The 21,262-nt window shown below is 39.6% G+C and overlaps 1 protein-coding gene across 2 annotated transcripts in view; it reads left to right on the forward strand.

The window, feature by feature from the left end:
• Positions 1 to 21,262, forward strand: part of SRGAP1 (SLIT-ROBO Rho GTPase activating protein 1) — a 152,844-nt gene that overhangs the window by 105,454 nt on the left and 26,128 nt on the right. The window contains exons 7-15 of one of the 2 annotated variants that reach the window (XM_049792271.1): positions 2,915 to 3,136; positions 3,935 to 4,036; positions 5,734 to 5,931; positions 6,050 to 6,134; positions 10,497 to 10,524; positions 13,142 to 13,244; positions 16,959 to 17,019; positions 17,182 to 17,259; positions 18,774 to 18,908. In XM_049792271.1, the coding sequence (XP_049648228.1) occupies positions 2,915 to 3,136; positions 3,935 to 4,036; positions 5,734 to 5,931; positions 6,050 to 6,134; positions 10,497 to 10,524; positions 13,142 to 13,244; positions 16,959 to 17,019; positions 17,182 to 17,259; positions 18,774 to 18,908 (1,012 nt within the window). Of the gene's footprint in view, positions 1 to 2,914; positions 3,137 to 3,934; positions 4,037 to 5,733; positions 5,932 to 6,049; positions 6,135 to 10,496; positions 10,525 to 13,141; positions 13,245 to 13,769; positions 13,804 to 16,958; positions 17,020 to 17,181; positions 17,260 to 18,773; positions 18,909 to 21,262 lie in introns of both variants that reach the window. The other variant, XM_049792272.1, reaches the window with a different exon arrangement.

Genomic DNA, 21,262 nt, shown 5'->3' on the forward strand with positions numbered 1-21,262 from the left:
TTTTGTCTAACAGTGTGGTTGCTCACTTGAACTTTACAAATCTTTCTACAAATCTACAGATTTTTCCTGAAAATCGTGTGTACACGCAGGCATGCATGTGTGTATATGTGCATACATTTGTACTTTTTTGCAACACCAGAAAGGTTGGTGATTTGTTTTCCCAAGCCTAGACAGACAGGATGTGGTGGGAGCAGCAGTTCAGTGGCAGTACCTTCAATTTTTAGTCTTAGTAATGAGCAAATACCTGAAGTGCCAACTCTCTAAACCATCACTAGTACTAACAGATTAGAAAGGTACTCTTCCTTCTGAGTAGCCATGAGTTGATATTGTGAGAGCCATTCCCCAGTTAAAATTATCTTTTCTCCAAATTTCGGAGAAAGAGAATTATAGTCTGGCAGAAGTAAGAGTTATGATGTCTAATGAATGTTTATTTTTGCTTTAAAAAAACCCAAACAACTTCACTTATGCAAATTCTATTTTTACTTAAATCATTGAAGCAAAATTCCCAATTCAGGCATTTTAAATTCTATTCAAAGAGCCATTGGTAATAAGGCATTAGTTCAGGTTCTGGATTTAGCTCCTGTTTGCTCTGCTGGCATTGGCATTGCAAGTAAATGCCTTAGTCTGGCAGGATATTCTGCTTCACTTGAAGAATCCTTCTTCTTGGCTGAGAAGCTGTATTTGTTACCCTGTTCAGCTGCTATCACCTGCAGAAGATGACCATGGTGATAATTACTGAGTAGATTAAGGGTTAAACAGTGAAGTTCTTGGTACTGTCACAGCATAAAGGCTGCAATCTTATATTCCAACTTGCAAAAAAGCTGCATCAGAAACCCACACAGCTCTAATTGGAAATCAATAAGCTTTCTATTAATACTCAGATTAATCCTCCAGAGCCAAAATTCAGCTTTAGATGCCTGCAGTTTCATAACACATAGTTGGCCATGCTAAACCTGGCTTTGCCCTCTATTTCTCATTTCCTCTCAGTTTAATCTTCCATGAGGTCTCTCTGAAACTAATGCACATGAAATAAAACAGCTGTCCTGATCCACTTTCTTATCAGCACTTTCAGTCTGTCTTTTTCATCCAAGATAGTGAATTAAATATGAGATCTGATTTGACACAGAACAAGAGAAAAACACCAAGAGACTTTTACTTTTAGAAACAATATTTTTTAGGATGGAAGTCTTTGAAATATGGATGTGCTTTACTATAAAAGTTGAGTGGCTGTTTTAGTAAGCATAACACAAATTTCCCTTCTATAAACACGAAGGAGAGAGGTTAACCTATGTGTGCTTGATTGAACATGACATCTTTATTCTGTTTTCTCCAAATGGTTCAGCAACTGTTTTTTGGAGAGCCACTGTCCCATCTGTAGTAACTACCTGGCTACTCACCTGGACTGAAAGCTTAGTTCTTTCTGGAGGTTAAAACAGCCCTCTGCAGTCAGGTTTCAGGGAGCAGCCTGATCACTAGTTGTTAGTGCACCTAAGGCAAGGTGTGAGGGGTTTCTTTCTCTTCTATACGCAGGTTTAAACATGGTAAATAGGTTGAAAACTCTGACGCAGTGTCTGCATCTGTTTGTCTGTCTGTCTCCCTCTCTCTCTTTGTCTCTCCTTTTTCAAATAAGTAAGAAGAAAGGGAGGGGAACATGATCCCATGAGTCCTAATCGTTTGTAACAGCTGTAAAGGAGGTATGCATATAAACAGTGCGCACATGCACATAGTCTACAGTGGACTGAATTCAAATTGCTTCTTTACCCAACTGCATCACTTAACTTGCGAGTGAGTCCTGGAGGGAAGAATTATTTAAAACTGTGGGTGGGCACCCAGAACGGGTGGCTGGGAGCTGAATGATGCCCTAAAGCAGCGTGCTGACTGCCCATGCCAGGCATTGGCCTCTGAATGGGACAGATCTCTCCTGTTTGAATAAAGAACATTGCTTTGTATGCAACTGTTAGCAGACTGATGTGCCACTATTGGGTGACAGAGAGGTTTGTGATATATCTGCCATTACCTGGAAGCTCACTGAGCAGAAGCTGAGTATATTGTTTACTGCGTAATGTGGGGAAAGAATTAAGGAAACAATCACTTGATACATTACTGCTGTGACATTTTAAAAATATATTCAGCTGTTCCTCTAAAATATTAACTAATCATGAATAATGCAAACCAAGGACGTTTAAAATTCAAGAACAAACACAACTTTATGTTCTACCAATTAGGTTTCAATTACATTCTAGTGTTATTCTCACCCCCAGAAAAAGACATAAATTATGACTTTCTGCATTTAGTAACATGATGTACATTGCTGGCTCTGTCTGAGCATGGGAAATCCGGTGTTTACAGTAAATATGTTTTCACTATTGGGAAAGGATGTTAAACCATTCTTATTGCATCAAAAAGCATCTTAGATGGGTCCCTAATGCTAGAGGCCATTTGGGGTTTTTTTATTTGGGCACAGACATGGTGAGCAGGAATTGCTTCATTTTCAGTTTGGTGCTGGCATTGATGTAGATGGTAGAGTTATGTCAGGGTGGGTTTAAATAGATGATCTGAGGCTTACATATGACAGTAACACTGAAAAGCCCACTGGTATATGGAGTCTCAGACCTTTTCTATGTAAATACAGTGACTGCACATATGTATCTGATAAACACAAACATACTGCCATACATGTACACTTGATCTCTTTTCTAAAACTGTCCTTCAATCTTTGCAACGGAATGAGAATACTAAATACTTACTGTCTTGACCCCAGTATTGTATTTTAATTTAGAAGATATTTTGTAAAAAACTTCAAAGACAGAAGAATTTCAGGACAGAAAATTTTAGTGATAATTTGTGACTCGGGATAGTGGAATGGTGTTCCTCCTTTTTAAGTTGTTTTCTTTTCCCTTTATTGTGTTTTCAGTGTTGCGATCTTGGATACCACGCTAGTCTGAACAGAGCCCTAAGAACATACCTTTCTGCAGAGTATAACCTTGAAACTTCCAGACATGAGGGCTTAGACATCATTGAAAATGCAGTTGACAGCTTGGAGCCACGAAGTGACAAGCAGAGATTCATGGAAATGTACCCCGCTGCTTTTTGTCCACCTATGAAATTTGAGTTCCAGTCTCACATGGGTGATGAGGTCTGTATACTAACAAGTATCCACACAGTGACTGTTTCTGTTTCTATATACCAAGATAGAGAACTTATCCCCTTTTACAAAGAGTTTAGTAAAATCTGTTATTGCTACCCAAAAGCAAGTGGATCAGCAATAACATTTTGCAAAACTGGCAGTGCTGTTCGGAGTTTCTTCAGAGGTCTCAGGTAAAAACCATTGTGTGTTATTATATTCTGTATTACTCATAACGACATTGCTGCGAATTTGTTGGCCAGCCTGTGCTCAGCCCAGCACTGGTGTAAGTAGCGACTTTGTGTCTTCACTACCTTCCTCACCCATAACAGAGCTTGTGGGTGCTATTTGAGAGCAGCTGCAGAGCTGCTCCAAATTATGCATGCTGAAATGCAGCCTTTTCCCCTTCTTTGTCCCCCATTTTATCATTTGGAGATTTCAAGTGTACAGGTACCCCAGCTGTGCCCTGTTCTGCTCACCAAAGGCCAGTAGCAAAGCAGAATGCAGAATCATCTGTGTACATCTTTTATCTGAAGGTAACTCCAGGGTTTGCATTTCTGTGTGATAGAGAAGCAATGCAAAGCAGCCATACAACGAGGCTGTGCTCTGTAGTCCTAAGATGCAGTATGTAGTTCCACACCTTGTAACACATAAATACTTTATATTTAGATGTATGAGTTTTATTGTCTGCTTCATTAAGTTTTAGTAGCTTTGGTAGGAATTTACCTAGTTTTAAGGAGAGCAGCCAAAGACTATTGACTGTTTTTTTTAATTCCTTGCATATTACAGCTCTTTCTGATTCTTTGTTAGGTTTGTCAGGTCACTGCCCAGCAACCTGTGCAAGCAGAGCTTATGCTTAGGTATCAGCAGCTACAGTCACGACTGGCCACACTCAAAATCGAAAATGAGGAGGTAAGATCTGTGTCTACAAGGGCTATGCATTGAACACCATTTTCAGGAAGGTGCAGTGTTTTCTACCTTGTCAAAAGCACGTAAATGACCCTGCAATGGCTTCAATCTGTATGAGCTGTTTTAATTTTAGAAATCAAATGCTGGCAAATATGCTAAGGTAGATCTGTGTCTGCTTTATAGAGGTTTGGAAACTTACTCTTCTACCTGTCCATACATTGACACTACTGAGTTCTGTGTTTTGCAGATGCTTCAGTGAAAACTTGTTAGAGCACCTATTTTTACAGTTTTGTGGTTGAAAGCAACTGAGCATAGTTATTGTCTTCTGTGACCACCCTCTGTGCAGTCCCCAAATTGCTACTTGTGAAGTACAATGGAATTTGGACTGTCTTTTGTGGTAGCTGAGTCAAAATCTCTTGAGCTCTCAGCTACAGCTATTTATAAACACGAGTACTGAATACCTTTGATGGGAATAGCTCACCTAGTAAAATAAAATGCATTTTTTTTTAAATACAGTAAAGCTGTGCTGTTCTCTTTCCCTTGCTCTGGCAGCAGAGGGGCCTCCCAGTGGGTATAAACTGCACTTTTATCCAATTTAAGGCAGTGTTAGAGGCCCTCAGTTTAAATGGGAATCTGTTCCTAAATTAAAACATAGGGATAATTTAATTTGTTAGCGTAGTTTTGTGATAAGTTTTCAGGATTCCAGTTTTTCTTACTCTATGTTATGTGCTGAGTGCTTAGAACAAAGTATTAATGTCCATGAGACATGTACAGTCATCTTTAAAAAATCCCACTTGACTTCAAGGTAACAAAGACAAAAGGAAGGAGAAAGATTATTTCTTTCAGTAAAGTGAAGTGCAAGGTCACAGAGGGAGAAATCTTTTGGCAGGCACAAAAAGGATGTTTGCCTACACTGGAGATGTGTGTAGCGGTGTGCGTGATTCAGTTAAGTTGACTCTGCTAGAGACTCTTCCGAAGCAGAACTGGGAGGTAAATCACATCCTTGTGAATCCTGCCAGTTACTTTATGGCATTGCGGAAACGCTGCATCCCCTGTTCCATGGCCGCTGTGCCCTGGTTTCCACTATGAGCGACTACTCTCTCCCTAGCTCATAGGAAGTGCTGTGAGGCTGGTGTAAATTGTTCTTTCTCCAACCCCCTCCTCCAGCTGTGTATTCCACTTCTGCAGCCTAAACATCACTGTGCTCCTCACCGCAGCACTCTGCAGAATGGTGTCACAGATTTTTATCTTGGAAGACATGTTGTTCTGGCAGCCAGATCCATGGATGTACGCATTCGATCTAACACGTTGACCACACGTGGGAGAGTTGACCCTTCAGAGCACTGGATCATCTATCTCTATTGCCTGTTGTCCCGCATAAGGGGCCATAACCAAATCACGTCACATTTCAATTCTAATTTCAGGAAACAAATGCTCGAGAATGCTATCCAGTCAACACATGAGTACATCCATGTTTGTGGATTGTACCATGGTAAAGCAGAGAACTAGACAGGAAACCTAATCATGTCATTCTTCTGTTACATAGATATTCATTACAGTACATCTAATTTTTCACGTTCACACAACAGTTTGTTTGGGGGAGCATGCCATAGAATTATTTTGAGTAATCGGCTTCCCTTTTAAGCTGTTCTGGTATGTATTTATCTTCCCATTTGGTAAATTGTGCTTTTTAACACCAGGTTAAGAAAACAACGGAGGCTACGCTGCAGACAATACAAGATATGGTCACCATTGAAGACTATGATGTGTCAGAATGTTTCCAGCACAGTCGCTCAACAGAGTCTGTGAAGTCAACAGTCTCCGAGACATACCTGAGTAAGCCTAGCATTGCGAAAAGAAGAGCTAACCAGCAGGAAACAGAGCAATTCTATTTCATGGTATGTTGGTTGCTTCCTCATTCATGTGATACAGACCAAACACCTGAAGTAAACATTATGCAGAAGTTCCTGGAATTTATGTGTCATAACAGTAATAGATTGATCTGCACCTCTACAGAAATTCAGAGAATATCTGGAAGGTAGTAATCTCATCACAAAACTTCAAGCAAAACATGACTTGCTGCAGAGGACACTTGGAGAAGGTAAATGTCACACAATAAACTGAAATGTGGTTCCAGACTATACAATGAACCCACTGAAATGCCAAAAGTATGCAGGAAAAAAACCCACAAAACTTAAAGCTTAATTGTCCAGTAAGCATAGATTTGAGTTTTACCAGTCATACTTTTGGTGCAGTGGTAAGAGTACACACTATAAATGGATTTTGTTTCTTCAACAGATATTTATTTCCACTACACAGATATTTAGACAAGTGACTATATTTGGAAATGGAACTGCTGAATGAAAAATCTCATGTCTGAAAAGAGAGCTGACACAGTGCAGCATGATTTAAGAGCTCTGACAAATGTACTGTTTCTACTTCCTAACGATTTCTGTTGACTTGAGGTTTCTTTAAGAGTTGTGGGAGAGTGATATTTTTTTAAGCATGCAAAATTATCCAGGATGCGTCTCCTAGCATGGACTCACTGGTGCAATATTTCTGACACAGGGACATGAACATCCTTCTTGCAGCCTAACAACTCAATGGAGCATTTATGCAACCTAAAAGGTGAAATCCAGACCTCACTAATGTCAGTAGTGAGACTCTTATAGACTTAATTTAATGTTGGGTTTCTACAAAGTATTTGTGTATTGTCAACTGGAATGAATGAAAACTTGATGAATAGCTCTATACATGTTGATCATCATTATTGCATATAAAATTATTGCATTACAAAAAAAAAACTATTGTACTACAAATTATGATAGCAGAAAATTATCCATTGTCCTGAACACTCTCCACAATTTTTAAAAATGTACCTTAAAATATAAACCAAGTCAGCAGATATCCATGATCAAATGAAATAGAGCTGAATTAGGGCAGTAATGAATCAGGCACTATGCACAGCTCCAGCTCACCTCTTACCAGCCCTCCCAACAGGCATTTCCTCATGGATCAAAGGGAAAAGGAGAATCACACTGCAAGCCTTGAGGACTAGCCACACAGAGTGTTACAGACTTGAGAGGAAGTGACTTACACCACAGAGAGTAAAAATCCTGTCCTGAAGTTTAAAGACTATAATTCAAAGTTCAGACTCAAGAAAGGAAACTTGTTCTCTAAAGAGTGTCTCTAAAGGATGTGTCAATTTATTTTCTTTTTACTGCCAAAAATCTGTTGTTAATCAGATCTCTTCTTGCTTTTAATACAAAAGCCCAGCTCCACAAATCCAGCTGTGGAGGTGCCTAAAGAGCTATTAACATTTCAGTGGCTATGACCCAAACAAAACCCCTGTCCAGGGAGTGACTGAGGTTGGGGGTAGGAAATACACAGCATTTTCTTGCAAGGATGGACTGTAGAAGATGGTAGCTGGTTTTAGACAACTAACTACATTATGTTCTTTCTTATGACAGTTTTCATTTAACAGGATTTTTTTTTTTGAATGTGTGTGTTGAGCAGTTTATTCACACAAAACAATGTGCAGCTGATGGTAGTCAAAAAAGAGGAACATTTCCTCCAAAGGCTCACAAAAAATGTGTTTGTTAAAAATTGAATGTTTGTTATTTGGAAGCCCAGTAAAATGCATGATCAGTTACTGAAAGGAGAAAGATAAAAGGCAACAGAATCTGTTGCCTAATGCATGTTGGAAAAAAATAAAGAAGTGTATGAAAGGAAATCCAAAGAAAAACTTCTCAGCAGGGTGACCTAAGTGACAAATTGCCATCAGGCTCTGGGCTGTTCTGCCATGCTCAGGCATGCTTGGACTGTTCTGTTTGAAGAGTTCCCTTCAACCCACCAGCTGTATCCACATGTAGTTAATCTGTGTTGCCCACAGTGGTTTTGCACATAGTTGTTGCATCATCATAGCATAGCATGTACAAATAGTACCTCAAATGTATACATCCGCATTCAAAGCCGATACTTGGAGAAAAAGCCATCATTCATGCAGGTTAAAAAGTTCAAGTACCACCTTCTATTGAGGCATGTCCTGCATTACAATAAACATGCCTGGGAGGGACCTGGATTCTGTACGTTTCTTGAATGGAGATAGTTGAAAGGGTAGAATTACAGTGGAATTAAGAATATTATTGCTGTACCTAGTATAGAAATGAATCTGTAGGAAGTGAACTGCTCCCCTGCTCCACTCAAACTGCCTTTTCTGGAAACTTTCATGTCAGCAAGTCAGCAAACAAATAAAACAGGGTGGTGTGTTATTAAGTAATGTGGAAGAGGGAGAGGATTGTCTGAATTGCAAGTTTTCCTTTGGCACCCTCTCTTGCTTTTATTCAAACCTGTACAGTGTAAGTATGTAGGCTGAATAAATCCAGATTCCAGTCTGGTGTCCACAACATTGACAGCATTTGGCTTCTATTCCAGTTCATCACCTGCCTACTACAGTCTGTTGCTGATTATGGACACAGCAGATACGTATTCATGATCTGCACAAGCGAGATAGATGAAGTGCTCTGTGCTGAGTCTGCATCTACAAATTTGGAAAACTAAATGAGAAATACTCAAATTAAATTGATACTAAACTTAGGAAGCACACTGATACTTACATTAATTCTGACCCAAGGCTCATCTATTGAATGAACAAAGGAACAAAACAAAGGGAAATGCAAGAAAGAGAATAAGCAGTTGTAAAAGAAATGGCCCCTGTGTCCCAGATAGTTTTTGCCCTAATCTGTTAAATATCAGAGATGTGTTTAAAATCCCCCAGACTTGGGATTTGTAACATCTTTTGTTTTATTAGCATTAATTATTGGGATTCTTAGTCTCAATGAACTTCCCTTGGTAACATGAGTGGGGAGAAGTCCTTGGTCTACCCTTTTTCTGTCACAGATTATTTTACATACTCTTCTTTCATCCCTCTTTTTCACCTCTCTAAAATAGATGGCAACAATCTTTACATGTCTTATTAATGCCAGAGATTTTTCCCAGAGCTTATTTTTTGTGCCACCTTCTGTGGATCCCCACTCTTCTGGTAGTGCAAAATATATGTTCAGATTAGGGATTTCAGTACTGTGCAGTATTTCAGGTGCACCTGGACATTGCCACACAATATTATGTTTTGCATATCACTGTTTTGCATTCTTTCTGCAGTCTGACAAGCTTTTTTGGTGTCACTTCCAAATTGAGCGGTGTACTTAGACCTAGCCTGAGTGATTTGCAGAGTTGGAGTCAGTATAATTATCTATAGTTCCATTAGCTGCATAGGTGTTTAATTATTGCTTCCCTAATATCTTGCTTGAACCTGTTAATACTGAATTTCATTTGCCATTGTATGTCTTGTTCCTTAACATGGTTAAACCCCTCTGAAGAGCTTCACAGTTTTGTCAGGACTTGATACAAAAATATTTCAGTCATCTGCACAGTATTCTGCCTCCTTAGCTGCTGTGATCTCTCCAAGACATTAATAAATGTATTATGTATTACATAAATGGTCCTAATGGGCAGGCTTGAGTAAATGACTGTTACACTTTTGTCATGATGAAAAACGACCATTTAATTCCACTCAGTTTCCCTTTTCTTCATTAGTTTTTGATCAATGAGAATATTTTGCCACTCAATCCATGGCTGTTTAGTTGCTTTAGTTGCCTCTTGTGAAGAAACTTATCAGGGGCCTTTCAAAGTCTAAGTAAATTAATTCAACTGATTCTCCTTTATATAGTATTTTACTGACATGTTCAAAGAATTCTAATAAATTAATAAGACACAATTTTCCTTTGGGAAAACTAGGCTGATTGGAACTTATCATACCATGACCTTCCTACTGTTGCATTATTTTGCTTTTCATTATCATGAGTTGACATGATGCACGTGCCTAACTTACTGGTCTGTTGTTCTGCAAAGGTTACCGGAATATGGTATTTGCCTCTTTACAGTTCTCTGCAGTTCTTTGTGGTGTTTCCCAGTGGTAGCATTGTATTTATTTCCTGCAATACACAGACAAAAGAGAGGAAGGAATCTTTCAATAGCAAGCCATTGGTGTCTAGAGCTCTGCATTTTCAGCACTGAACAGGTTTTAGGCACAAAGCACAAGGGGAGATGGAATCTAATCTAGGCACAGCTCTATTTCTGTACTGATTTAGCCACTAAAACACATGAGCATGAAAATAGACATTGTTTGGAGTTTTACTGCAAATTATTTACAGTATCAAGTGACTCTTTAATCTGTGGGTAGGCTTCTTAAAAGTTGTTCCATAACATGGGTTCTATTTGTATTTTAAATGTAATTGTGGAGATGGTAGATAACTGCACTGCCCTGTTTGTTGTAGAATTGTATGTCTTTTGCTGGTAACATAAAAGTTAGGATTAAAAGTAATTTGCCAAGCATAATTTAGATACAAAAAAAATCTACCTAGAACCTACAAATGATTGTTTCCTGTCTGTTGAACTTTTCTAGGTCACAGGGCTGAGTACATGACAACAAGGTAAGATATTTTTATTTTACTTGATATAGAGTTACAAATGTAATAAAATCTTAGAAATTACAAATTTTAGAATAAGTTTGTAAGGGTATATAACATTGTTGTTGTAGCTGTTGTTACATAAATTGTGTACAGGCCCTGTGTGTTTTAATATTCAGCATTGCAGTTTCTACATGCTGATGGGTGAAGGACCAGACTGTCATCTTCCTCATTCTTGTGAGCTGCTTAGGCCAGTGTCAAGGGTGGGACAAGCTGGGAGATCCTTAAAAATATTTGTGCATCAGACATCAAATCTGGATACTGCAGGGCGCTTTTTGGTGCTAGAAAAGAAATTTTTTTCAGTTGCTAGAGACACCTCACCTCATAGTTTGTAATTCACTTGGTGAGGATACACAGTTATATACACAGAGTATATACTTTATATTCTATGTGTAGAGAGAGAAAGAGAGAGACAGTATATGTAAGTTATGTACATAGCACATGATACAGAGCTGAATTTAGGGGATAGGCTGCATCTTTGGTAACCTCGTTGGGGACAGGAATACCTGCCTTGCCCAGCATCCATGTGTTTGATACTCAAATGGGTCTACATATTCACAGAAGAGAAGGGATATAGTGTTAGATCTCCCTGTTTTGTGCAGCACATACTTATTCAGTTGTGTAATGCTACACCTGCAATGCTGCCTGCAAACGTAAACACAGGCAGTGCTGCAGACCCCAGGGTATCCGGCTGTGAGCGGCAATGGCAACTCTTTGAATTTGCAGCTGCCAGTTGTGTCTGTCACTGCAATGGGCCACTTCCCATCCTGGTGACAGCCAGAACATACAGCCCAGCTTTCCTGGTCTCACTATTCCCTTCCCTTTCCATGCAATACATCCTTGCTCAATGCCTTCTCTTACTCCTTTTTGCTTCCTGGACAGGAATGGCCTCGCCACCACCCCTCATCTTTGAATTTAAAAAAAAAAAATAAAGTCTTGCCCTCCCAGCTAAGAAGTTTGGATCCAGCTCTGGCTCTGCCTTTGCTGGACCGCTTGGTTCTATATAATTTCTTCTGCCTGGCACCTGTATTCCTGGGGACTTCTCTTCAGACTTCAGACCAGCCTTTCTCCCACCACTCCATCGTCCATTTTAGCTCTCTAAAGTTAAATTCACCTTCTTTCCTTACACAACGCCCACTGAAAAGCAGTATCAAGTCAGGGTGTTCTTCCCAACTGCTGACACTAATTCTGAGACCTGTGCCTTTAACTCTGCCCCCAGATGCTACCAGGAATGCATGGAAGTCAGCAAGCTTATGTCTAATGAGAAAAATGTTCTTTCTTGACTCCAAAGCAGGTGACTCATCAGGCTCACATCATCCTAAATTCCCTGCTGTGTAAGCAGCTGAAAGAAGGTGACAGATTTAGACAATAATTTTACCTTAGTAAAGTGGGGGAGCAGCTTGAAGCCATCTTACCTGCTATTTTCTTGCAGCTGGTCACTTAGAGAAAGAAACTCTGAGCGAGCAGGACCTGCCCGTCCATTCTGCAGCACCAGTTCCCCAGCTCTGGCTGGGACCTGCCTGTTGCCCTAAGGTTCAGTTAAGTTTCCAGAGTGTATGACACACAAACGGAAATGTTCTTCAAGGTCAAAGTTAAATTGTAGAAGGGAAGAGGATATCTTTAAAGATGAGTTTAAAACAGCAGGTAGTACCCAAACAGATCAAAGTCCCACCACTTAATATTCTATGCATCATTGTTCCTCATTGTTCTCCTCAAAACATTTCATTTTTTACTAATTCCTGAAAAACATATAGAAACATTGGACTGCTGGTGCAGGGGAACTAGGGAAGCTGTTGGCATGTAGCTTGCCCTGACATTCACAAAATAAATTGTAACCTAGAGAACAACATTTATTTCCTATAATCTCTTTCAGTTGTAGTCATCATGTGTGTAACACACTAGGTAAACATTTTGCAGACCAAAGTTTTGTGTGTTCTTCCTTTTCTTTTTTTGCGTTTTGCTGCTTTTGTTTATTTGTTTCAAGTTGATGATATTCTTTTAATTCCTTTAGCTAATTTGCAAGCTATTTCTTTTCTCGTGTGAAGTTGTTGATGGTTGGATGTGGAGGGCTAAAGCTGTGTAACCTTCCTGGCTCTAGTTGAAAATGCAGATGGTTTGGTTTTGAAGCATCTTAGGAGTGTGCTGAGCAGCTTTAATTTGCATTTGAAGCTTCTCCAGCATGAAGGAACTTTTCTGCTTGATAAGAGGTGCTTCGGGTGGCCTGTGTTCTGCCATGGCTGGCAGGATGAATTCCAGTGGTTGCTGCACATTTCATGCATGACCGCAACAAAAAAGGCCATTCCAATTGTGCAGTGTTTGGAATAAATGTATATGGTAAAACTGCAAAGCAGCGATTCATAAAGAACATCAATATTTATCCATAAGCAATGTGTTTTTAATGGGGGAGTTCTCCACTCTTCAATCACTGTTACACTTAAATTTGATGGAAAGTCTTTATTTGATAAATGTGTTTATTTCTCCCTTTACAATGTTCTGTTGTTTTGCCATGAGCTTACAGACATTTCATTTTATTGTGTGACTTAATTCTACCTTGCTCAGTAATCATATTCCCTTCCCTTAGGCCTCCAAATCTTCCCCCTAAGCCCCAGAAACACAGGAAGCCCAGACCCCGATCACAGTATAGTGCTAAGTTGTTTAATGGTGATTTGGAGTCATTCATCAAGGTACTGGCACCAGCCACGCCAGTGGCTGATCTCAACACTTCTTACTATAATGGTCACCACCTCACGTGAGCTGAGGCAGATCATTATGTTTAAGTCTGTCCTGGGGCTCTTTTCTTTCCTGGTTGATCAATATAATACTTCCTGAAGTCAGAGGGAAAGAGAGGGATTGATTTCTCACATTAGCCTCCCTACGATTTCATTAATCAAGTAGGGATTAATCAAGTTAATCAAGTATCGGCAGCCTGGTTTTATTAGGAAACTTAGCATCGTGTAGAAGATAGGATGTAGTGGTGCATCCCAGGACTTAGCACAATTTCCTGCTTGCCGTTTTCATTACATTCAGTATTCAAAGCCTGTGAAGAAGCAGTATTACCCTGGGTTTGATATCCAGCCTTTGATTTCCTATGACTTTAGGAATTTATTATATTGTGTGAAATTGTGATCACCGCTATTCTGGATCTTGTATCTTTGCTGTATTTACTATCTTCTTCTTTCTCATACTTTTATTTCTAATAATGCTTCTAGCCGAGGCCGAAGGAACTCTCACACGAGACATCAGGTATAGTTCTGGTAACAAGAGAACCACCTCTGCCTCGCTCTCGGGTTGCATTCATGCCTGGCTCAAAATTAGTTCTTTCAAAGTCCTGGAGGGAGAAGTTTGCATTAAGAAATGAGCGTACAAGTACAGCAGGCAAAACTGAACCAGAGCACAACTCTGGAGTGATTGTAGTCTTAAATGGTGGATATTTCCTTATTCATTAACAAGCACCTGCCCATCACAGTCAATTAGTGCCTCTGGACACTAGCTGACAGAGCTAAGTGAAAGAAATCTTCAAAAAATATGTAACAATACATTTATAAATGCAGTGAATTAAATTCCTGACTGCAAGCTCTGTAAGCCAGGTTTGAACGTTACAGGGATTATTTTTTTTCTTCCCGTGCAACGTAGCTAGCGGCAGATATTTTGCAGAACAAATTCTGTGCTCAGTGGCACCGTACCAGTTTAGCTGTCTTTGAATCGAGCTTTCAGCCACCCTCAGTACAACTATAGAGAAAACTGTTATTATTATGCAGGCAGTGCTGTGAGGTGCAAAGACTTTCAGGAAATCATCACATGGTGCAAGAGATGAATATCGTGAACAGTTTCTTGCTCAAGGATGAAAGTAAGCAAAGAAGCAGAAACTCCCACAACAAAAAGCCCCTGGATTAGAGAAGCACAGAGCACATCAGGAGAAATGGTACCCCATCATTTTCCCTCACAGAGAAGAGGGTTATGCTGCATGGCAGCGTGGGTGACAGGGCTTACTTACAAATGGAGAGCCCTACGTAGTCTTTCAAAAGGAAGGAGGAAAAGAAAGCTGGTAGCCTTATCACGGATTTGCCAGTGTGGGAGCTAACCTAGGAAAGCATCCCTGCCCAAAGACCATGTCATTCTTGATAGGGATGAGTCATTTTGACAGGCACAAAAGGATTACAGCTAGTGAAATACAGTATCACACCAAATTGCTTTTTGTTACATTTTTGCATCATAAGAAATGGTAATTTGTCCCAAACATACATTCACTGACTACACACATCAGATTAAATTCACAGCAGCGGTAGGGTCACTGTTCTTGACATTTCACCAACACAGATTGTTACTTAAAATTATTTTCCTGTCATTAGATCCAAAATCCAAAGCTGTTAGTTTAGATTATTTCATGGACTTACTTAACTACCAAGTTGTTCATGGTTCTGAATAGATTCTCCAAAACCACATATGAAAGTAATTTATTTTTTTGTAATTTCTTACTGCAAACACTATCTTTTCCAAGGCTTTACATTCTTTGCATGAACCAGTGTACTAACAGGAGTTATGGGTGCATGTTGTGCATGTTTTCTAATACTCTGCTTTTTTGGAGAGCCAGGCTGCTCAGTGTTGGCGAAGATGACAGTATTCCTGGGTTCAGCAACTGAACTGTTCCGGGGCAGGGGGGGGGGCGGGGGGTATTCAGCTGTTACTGAATCATGAACATGACTCAAACAGAAAATGCTCATCCAGACGTTACTGGTTCTTGGCTAGCCAGTCTTTGCTAGGTTTTAAATTAAAAGACAAACAAGCCACAATTTAAATAGCATAATTAGCAGTACAGTCTTTTGTAAGCCCCACTAAAACAACATGGAGTACACAGAAGATCAGGTGTTAGGTTATCTCAGGAAGTGCATTGTTTCATTGCTTCACTGTGTGTTATTTTTTGAACTTTTTTTTAGTAGTTGGCTTTTCTTCTACTTGGGCTTAATTTATGAACTTCCCATTAGTGTAACTTAGCATGAAAATGAAGGACTAGTTTGTAAGAGGAAACGTGTCTTCTGAGTTCAGGGTGCTTTTGAATTCATGGCTTCGTAATACAGACTGGTTTTATATCAAAATTTCAAATGAATTAGTCAATTCTCTGAGAGCTTACATATTTGAAATTCATTTGGGAAAAAAAATTACAGCTTCCAAGACTTGAATTTCAAAGGTACCTATTATTTGCGAAACAGTAATTTTTCCAGCATAAGCACCGACTTTTCTAAATAAATTTAAATCATATGATTCATGTCTTTAATAGATATTTGATGACTTGTAGTCATTAATGTGCTTGGGCTAAAACATCCATTTTTTAAATGCCAAAACACATAGACAAAGGACTGTGACGGTTCTTTTGGAAAATCAGCAGTTGAAAAGAAACAGACAAATAACTCACTGAAAGTTAGTGTGTAGTCATCTTCACCCCATCCCATCGCAAGCATTTTTTTCTCCTTTATTAAAACACTTGTACTTAACTGAAGATGTAGCTATAGACCTGCTGCCATATCACAGATGAGACCAGGAGCTTCAGTTCCCAAGCTCTGCCAGCTGCAGGCGGGGAGGTGCAGGCTGTGACCTCCCTTTCCCAGTACCTTTCTGCCTACAGAAGAGGTGGCTGAACCCCATGCTCAGCTTAAAGTGGCTGCTGTTCACCACCTGGTGTATTCCCAGCTAGTTAGAGCAGCCTGAAACAACGCGCCAGGCCATTGTCTGCCCTGTGTGAGGACACCTGCATCAGCAGAACACGTAGGAGTGCTCTCAGGTCAGAGGGGGACACCTGGTACCCCATGCAATGGCATTCTTCTCCAAGAACGTTTCTGATAGTCCAGCAGGTCCAGAAAAAGCCTTGTCAACTGTTTGTGGTGAACATTTTTACTAAAAGAAAAAGCATCTCAAGGAATTAGGTCCTGTGTGATTAGGTCCATGTAGGACTTTCTCCACCAGGAAAAGAAAGGTAAGTTAAATGGATGCAGAGGGATCATCTTCATCATGAATTATTATTCTTAATAATAAACTTTTTAAAAGGCAAATTCACTGCTTTAACTCATTTTGCTTCAAAAATCTAAAACACTTGCATGAGCTTAGATGTCACATACAGTGTTAGCCGGATACAGTGGCAGAGGTAGAGAATGAAGTCTCTGAATTTCCCGATTTAATTATTTTAATGAAGAATTTTAATCCTTTCTCTTCACCTGTTCCTTCCCCTCCCTCCCTAAATGGGAAGAGAACTCTGTTAGAAATTATATTTTTTCTTAAGTGTTTTTTTGCCAGCACTGTATGTCCATCTGGATTGACCAAGAAAATGCATTTTCACATTCATTCCAGAGCAGGGAGGTTTCCTCTTTCCGATCTGCAGTTCACTCTTTCTGCTCTTGTTTTTCCAGGATTCAGGACAAGTCATTCCTCTCATAGTGGAAAGCTGTATCAGATTTATCAATTTATATGGTAAGCTCTGAAACATACTATGAAATTTCATTATTGCCTTGACTTTTTCGCATATCTTTTTCATAATGCATTTACCATCACAGCTTTGTTTTTAAAATAGAGATTAAAAGTATTTTGAAAACTAGATTAATTTCTCACCACTGTCTCCCATCTTTGCTGCAGGTCTTCAGCATCAGGGAATTTTCAGAGTGTCTGGTTCCCAGGTGGAAGTCAATGATATTAAAAATTCATTTGAGAGAGGTAATTGCATTTTCATTTATTCAAGCACCTTAATATCTGACATTTTAAAATCTTCTAAATTCTTCTTGGCTGTTTAAGCAGTTTGTATGCACTTTGTGTACTGCATCTAAAACTTTGCACTGTCATATGCTCGAAGATGAAGTATAATGATGACATGTACATATTTTTCCTCTATTATGTCCTGGGAGCTTGAGCCTGTTTTTCATTTTGTTTAGATGAGGCATATGACTCTTGAATCAATCATAAACTTTAGGTTTTTGTTAATTATAAACTGCAAATAATAGCTTGTCTATATTTTATTTTAAAGATCCTCAGAAAGGAAAGATTATGGTTTTTAATTAGGTTCAAGAGTCTACTTAACACAATTTGAGAACCCTGCTAATTGATCTTCTGGAATACGAGTGCTCAACTTTCTGGTCTCTCTGCCAAAGTGGCATCACGATCAGTGAGAATACGGGCTGTGAAAGGGTCGTTCCATTTTCAAGCACTGTTTTCATGCCCAAAGGAAACTTCAGCCCCTGAGGAGGAATTATGGGAAAGATACCAGGAAGTGAAAACAGCTTTTTACACATGGCGGGGCTTGCAACACCCAGCCTAAGATTGCTCTACTAGGGGAGCGAGGATCCAGCAATCCCCTAATTGTGTTAACGCAATACTAGTTGCCTTTTTTTTTTTAATCTTACATTCTCTTTCCTTGGGTCTTAGAAGCTGGTTTTTCAATTTCCAGAAAAACCTTTTGCAGATCATCTGCTAATGAGAAAACCCTTGCAGCAATAAGTCTTGTGACTAAAAGCATGAAAAAATATGCACAACATTTTTCTCCCTAGGATTAGTTATGTATCTTGTTAAACCTGATCTCGTCTTTGACAAGATACATGAAGCAGCTGTTTTTACAGGCTAAGTAAAGCCACATCCTCCTATTCTCCAGCTTTTAAATCTGCCTTATTGTTAACTGCTTCTCCTAGGTAGTGTTATTCTGGAAGATACATACATTTTTAAGTGTTTCAAATTAAGTCTTTAAAATGACATGTAGTTCAGTCCTGGCTGAGGTTTCAGTTAGGGTTTCAGCTCCTATACAGTGTTTTCACAAAATGGTTGCACATATTCCTGAATGTTTTGGTTTTTTCAGAATGAAGACTGAACTCCAATTCAAAGAGTTATCTAACTCAATTTGCTTTATGTAAGCTCCCAAAGAATAGTCTGAGAAACCCTATTCAATTAAGAACATTTGGCTTTTCTATTTTTCTAACTGTAAATCACAACATGTCCATAAATACCTAGTTGGAAGTTCAGGACCTCAGAGATCACTATGTTATGTAATTTAAAGGAAGCTTTATTTAGGCTGCTGGGTTTAGCCTGGGATTTCTAAATCAGTGTTTATTATCTTACTTGAATGCTTGCATTGCCACCTCCCACACACTAAAAACAACAAAAAACACCCACTCACTTCTAAAAATGTTGCATGCAAGAATGCTTCTTCATGTGTGTTTCATTCACTTTATTTACTTTTTAAGGTGAAAATCCTTTGGCAGATGACCAAAGTAACCATGACATTAACTCAGTTGCTGGAGTACTGAAGCTCTATTTCCGAGGGCTGGAAAACCCTGTCTTTCCTAAGGAAAGATTTAATGATCTTATTTCTTGTATCAGTAAGTAGAAATCTCTGTTTCTTTCTCAGTAGAATTTTACTTTCATATATACAGTAGCAGCCTGAAAAAAAAGAGCTAACTTCACAGATTTTTCTGAGACAATTTGTTTGCCATCTGTAACAGTCTGGGTCAGTTATTAGTCATACTCACAGCTGTGGTTGTTCCCTTTTTCCAGTGGGATTAATGTACAGTACAACTCTTTGTTTAATAGGACAGGAAGAATATTTTTTGGTATACAAGACATAGTTAAATTTAAACGCATTATTATTATTTTCCTCCATGCACTGGGGCAGGCAGAAGGGGATGAAGTCATGACCATGCAAACAGAGTATGTTCCTTTCCACAAAGGTTTTCATGCCCCACAGCTTGGATTCGGCACTGGTGAATAAGTAACTAACTGCTCGATGTTGTGTGGTTCTGGACCTTTATTGTGCTCAGGTTAAAACCTGGACCCAATCGGCAGGAAAACCCTTCAGTATGGGAACAGAGGGGAGACGCTGCGTGTTGCTGTGAAACAGCCCAGTCTGACTTCCAACACACAAGCTGTAATGAGATGCCTTGGAGGAGTGTTGCGTGGGTCTGTGCACTGCTGGCGTCTGTAGCTGGACACGGAGAGGTTATAGTAATTTAGGAAGTTCTCAGTGGATGAGTGAATTGCTCTGGCATGCACAAAACCTCTTCCAGTTCACAGATCCCTGCAGATGTTGAGGAGAGGTGAGGCCAAGTCAATCATCAGTAGTCTTACTGTTCCCTGGGGGTCCATTAGAAGTGGTCAGAGGTGCTAGCTTGTGGAATAATTTCCTCCCTTCAACCCTTCCTTCATAACGTGCCTGCTTCAGCCAAATGGAGAACGAGGCAGTTTCACAGGTAACGAGGGCCAGTCCTTTGGGATATTAATTCCGGCAGGCTCTCTCCAAACTGTGTTATTTGGCAAAGGGGTCTCAGCCCAGCCGTAGGACCACAGATCGATGTGTGCGCAGTGGCCTGGGCTGGCCATCAGATGGCTTTTCTGCTCCCGTCTGGGGGACCCCAGCATGTGTGGTCTCCTTCCCATGCAGGGAGGATTGCAGTAATTCAGCCTGGAGGTTACAAATACATGGATCGCTGTGATCAGGTCTATGTGCAATATTTTGTGTTTCAGGTTTTGCGAGATTTTCTGCAGCTGGTGCTATTTACAGACTCAGTGGTATTGAGGAGTCCTGAAGGACCTCAAAACTGCAGTTTAACAGTCTGATCCCTGGTGCTGAAGGGGACACTGTCTCTTTAGGAAGCATAATCTTGGTTCTGCCTGAGTTCAGCTTTAGCTAACTGCGGTGCCACAGCCCAGAAAATGTCTGCAAGTCATAGAAATTGAAATCTAAAAAGGGATCGTTTTGACTGAGTGATTTTCTGCATGACAGGGATGACGGAACTTTACCTAATAGTCCTGCACTGATTTCCATAACTTCTGGATGAATTAAAGCATGTCTGCCGGAAAAATTTATTGATTTAATGGCTTCAGTTGACAGAAAATCTACCACATTCTTGGATAAGCTGTTCAAATGATTAATCACTTTCATAGTTAAACATTTATACCAGATTTCCTTTTCAAAATTTCTGCTGTCAGATTCTGCCCATTGGATCTTATTATGACTTTACTATTTTGACTAAGCGTTAAGGAAAATATAAATGGTGGTTCTTACATGTGGAGATAATATTGCACTCTGCTGTGTTGAAGAGCTTTAAATAGAGTTGTAAAATACCAAGAGTGAGTATTCTGCTCACAGGGATTATACAGGTGAGTGCTTAGGAGATGCAAAAATATTTTCCCAAAACAACCTTTTAAATTTGTTCCAAGAAGAGGAATCTGGATGATTTAAAAGAGTTTCCATTCACCATTGAAGCTTCTGAAGACAGGATGGAGTATTTGCAAAGAGGGGTGGAAGTTCAGTGGACTGAGTATGCGTACATGGCACGTGAGCAGGCAGGAGAGATTCACCAACCTCTCAAGCATCACTGTCTGAGAGGGATCCAGTTCAGCTATCCCAAAATGGTCGTTTGTTATTAAGAACTTCAAGAAAAATGACAATGAATACTAGATCCCTAGCATTAGGCCTTGGTTTCCTTCAGATTATTTTCTTGTGAAAGAGTTGACAATCTTTTTTTTTAAATAATAGTGTCATCCAGCACAGCTGAAATCAGTAACAACCAATAGCCTGGAACAAAGTCACTGCTTTTCACAGCCACGTTTTAAAATGGGAGAGTTATTGGGAAAGAGGTGTTGCCACCTGATCCTGGTTTAGACTGGCTGTTCTCTGAGGCTGTCATAAATCTGGATTATCATCTCTATGACAGCTTGCCAAAATGAGGTGTAA

The sequence above is a fragment of the Accipiter gentilis genome, chromosome 34 (assembly GCF_929443795.1).
Source record: "Accipiter gentilis chromosome 34, bAccGen1.1, whole genome shotgun sequence".
NCBI classification, from domain to species: Eukaryota; Metazoa; Chordata; class Aves; order Accipitriformes; family Accipitridae; genus Astur; species Astur gentilis.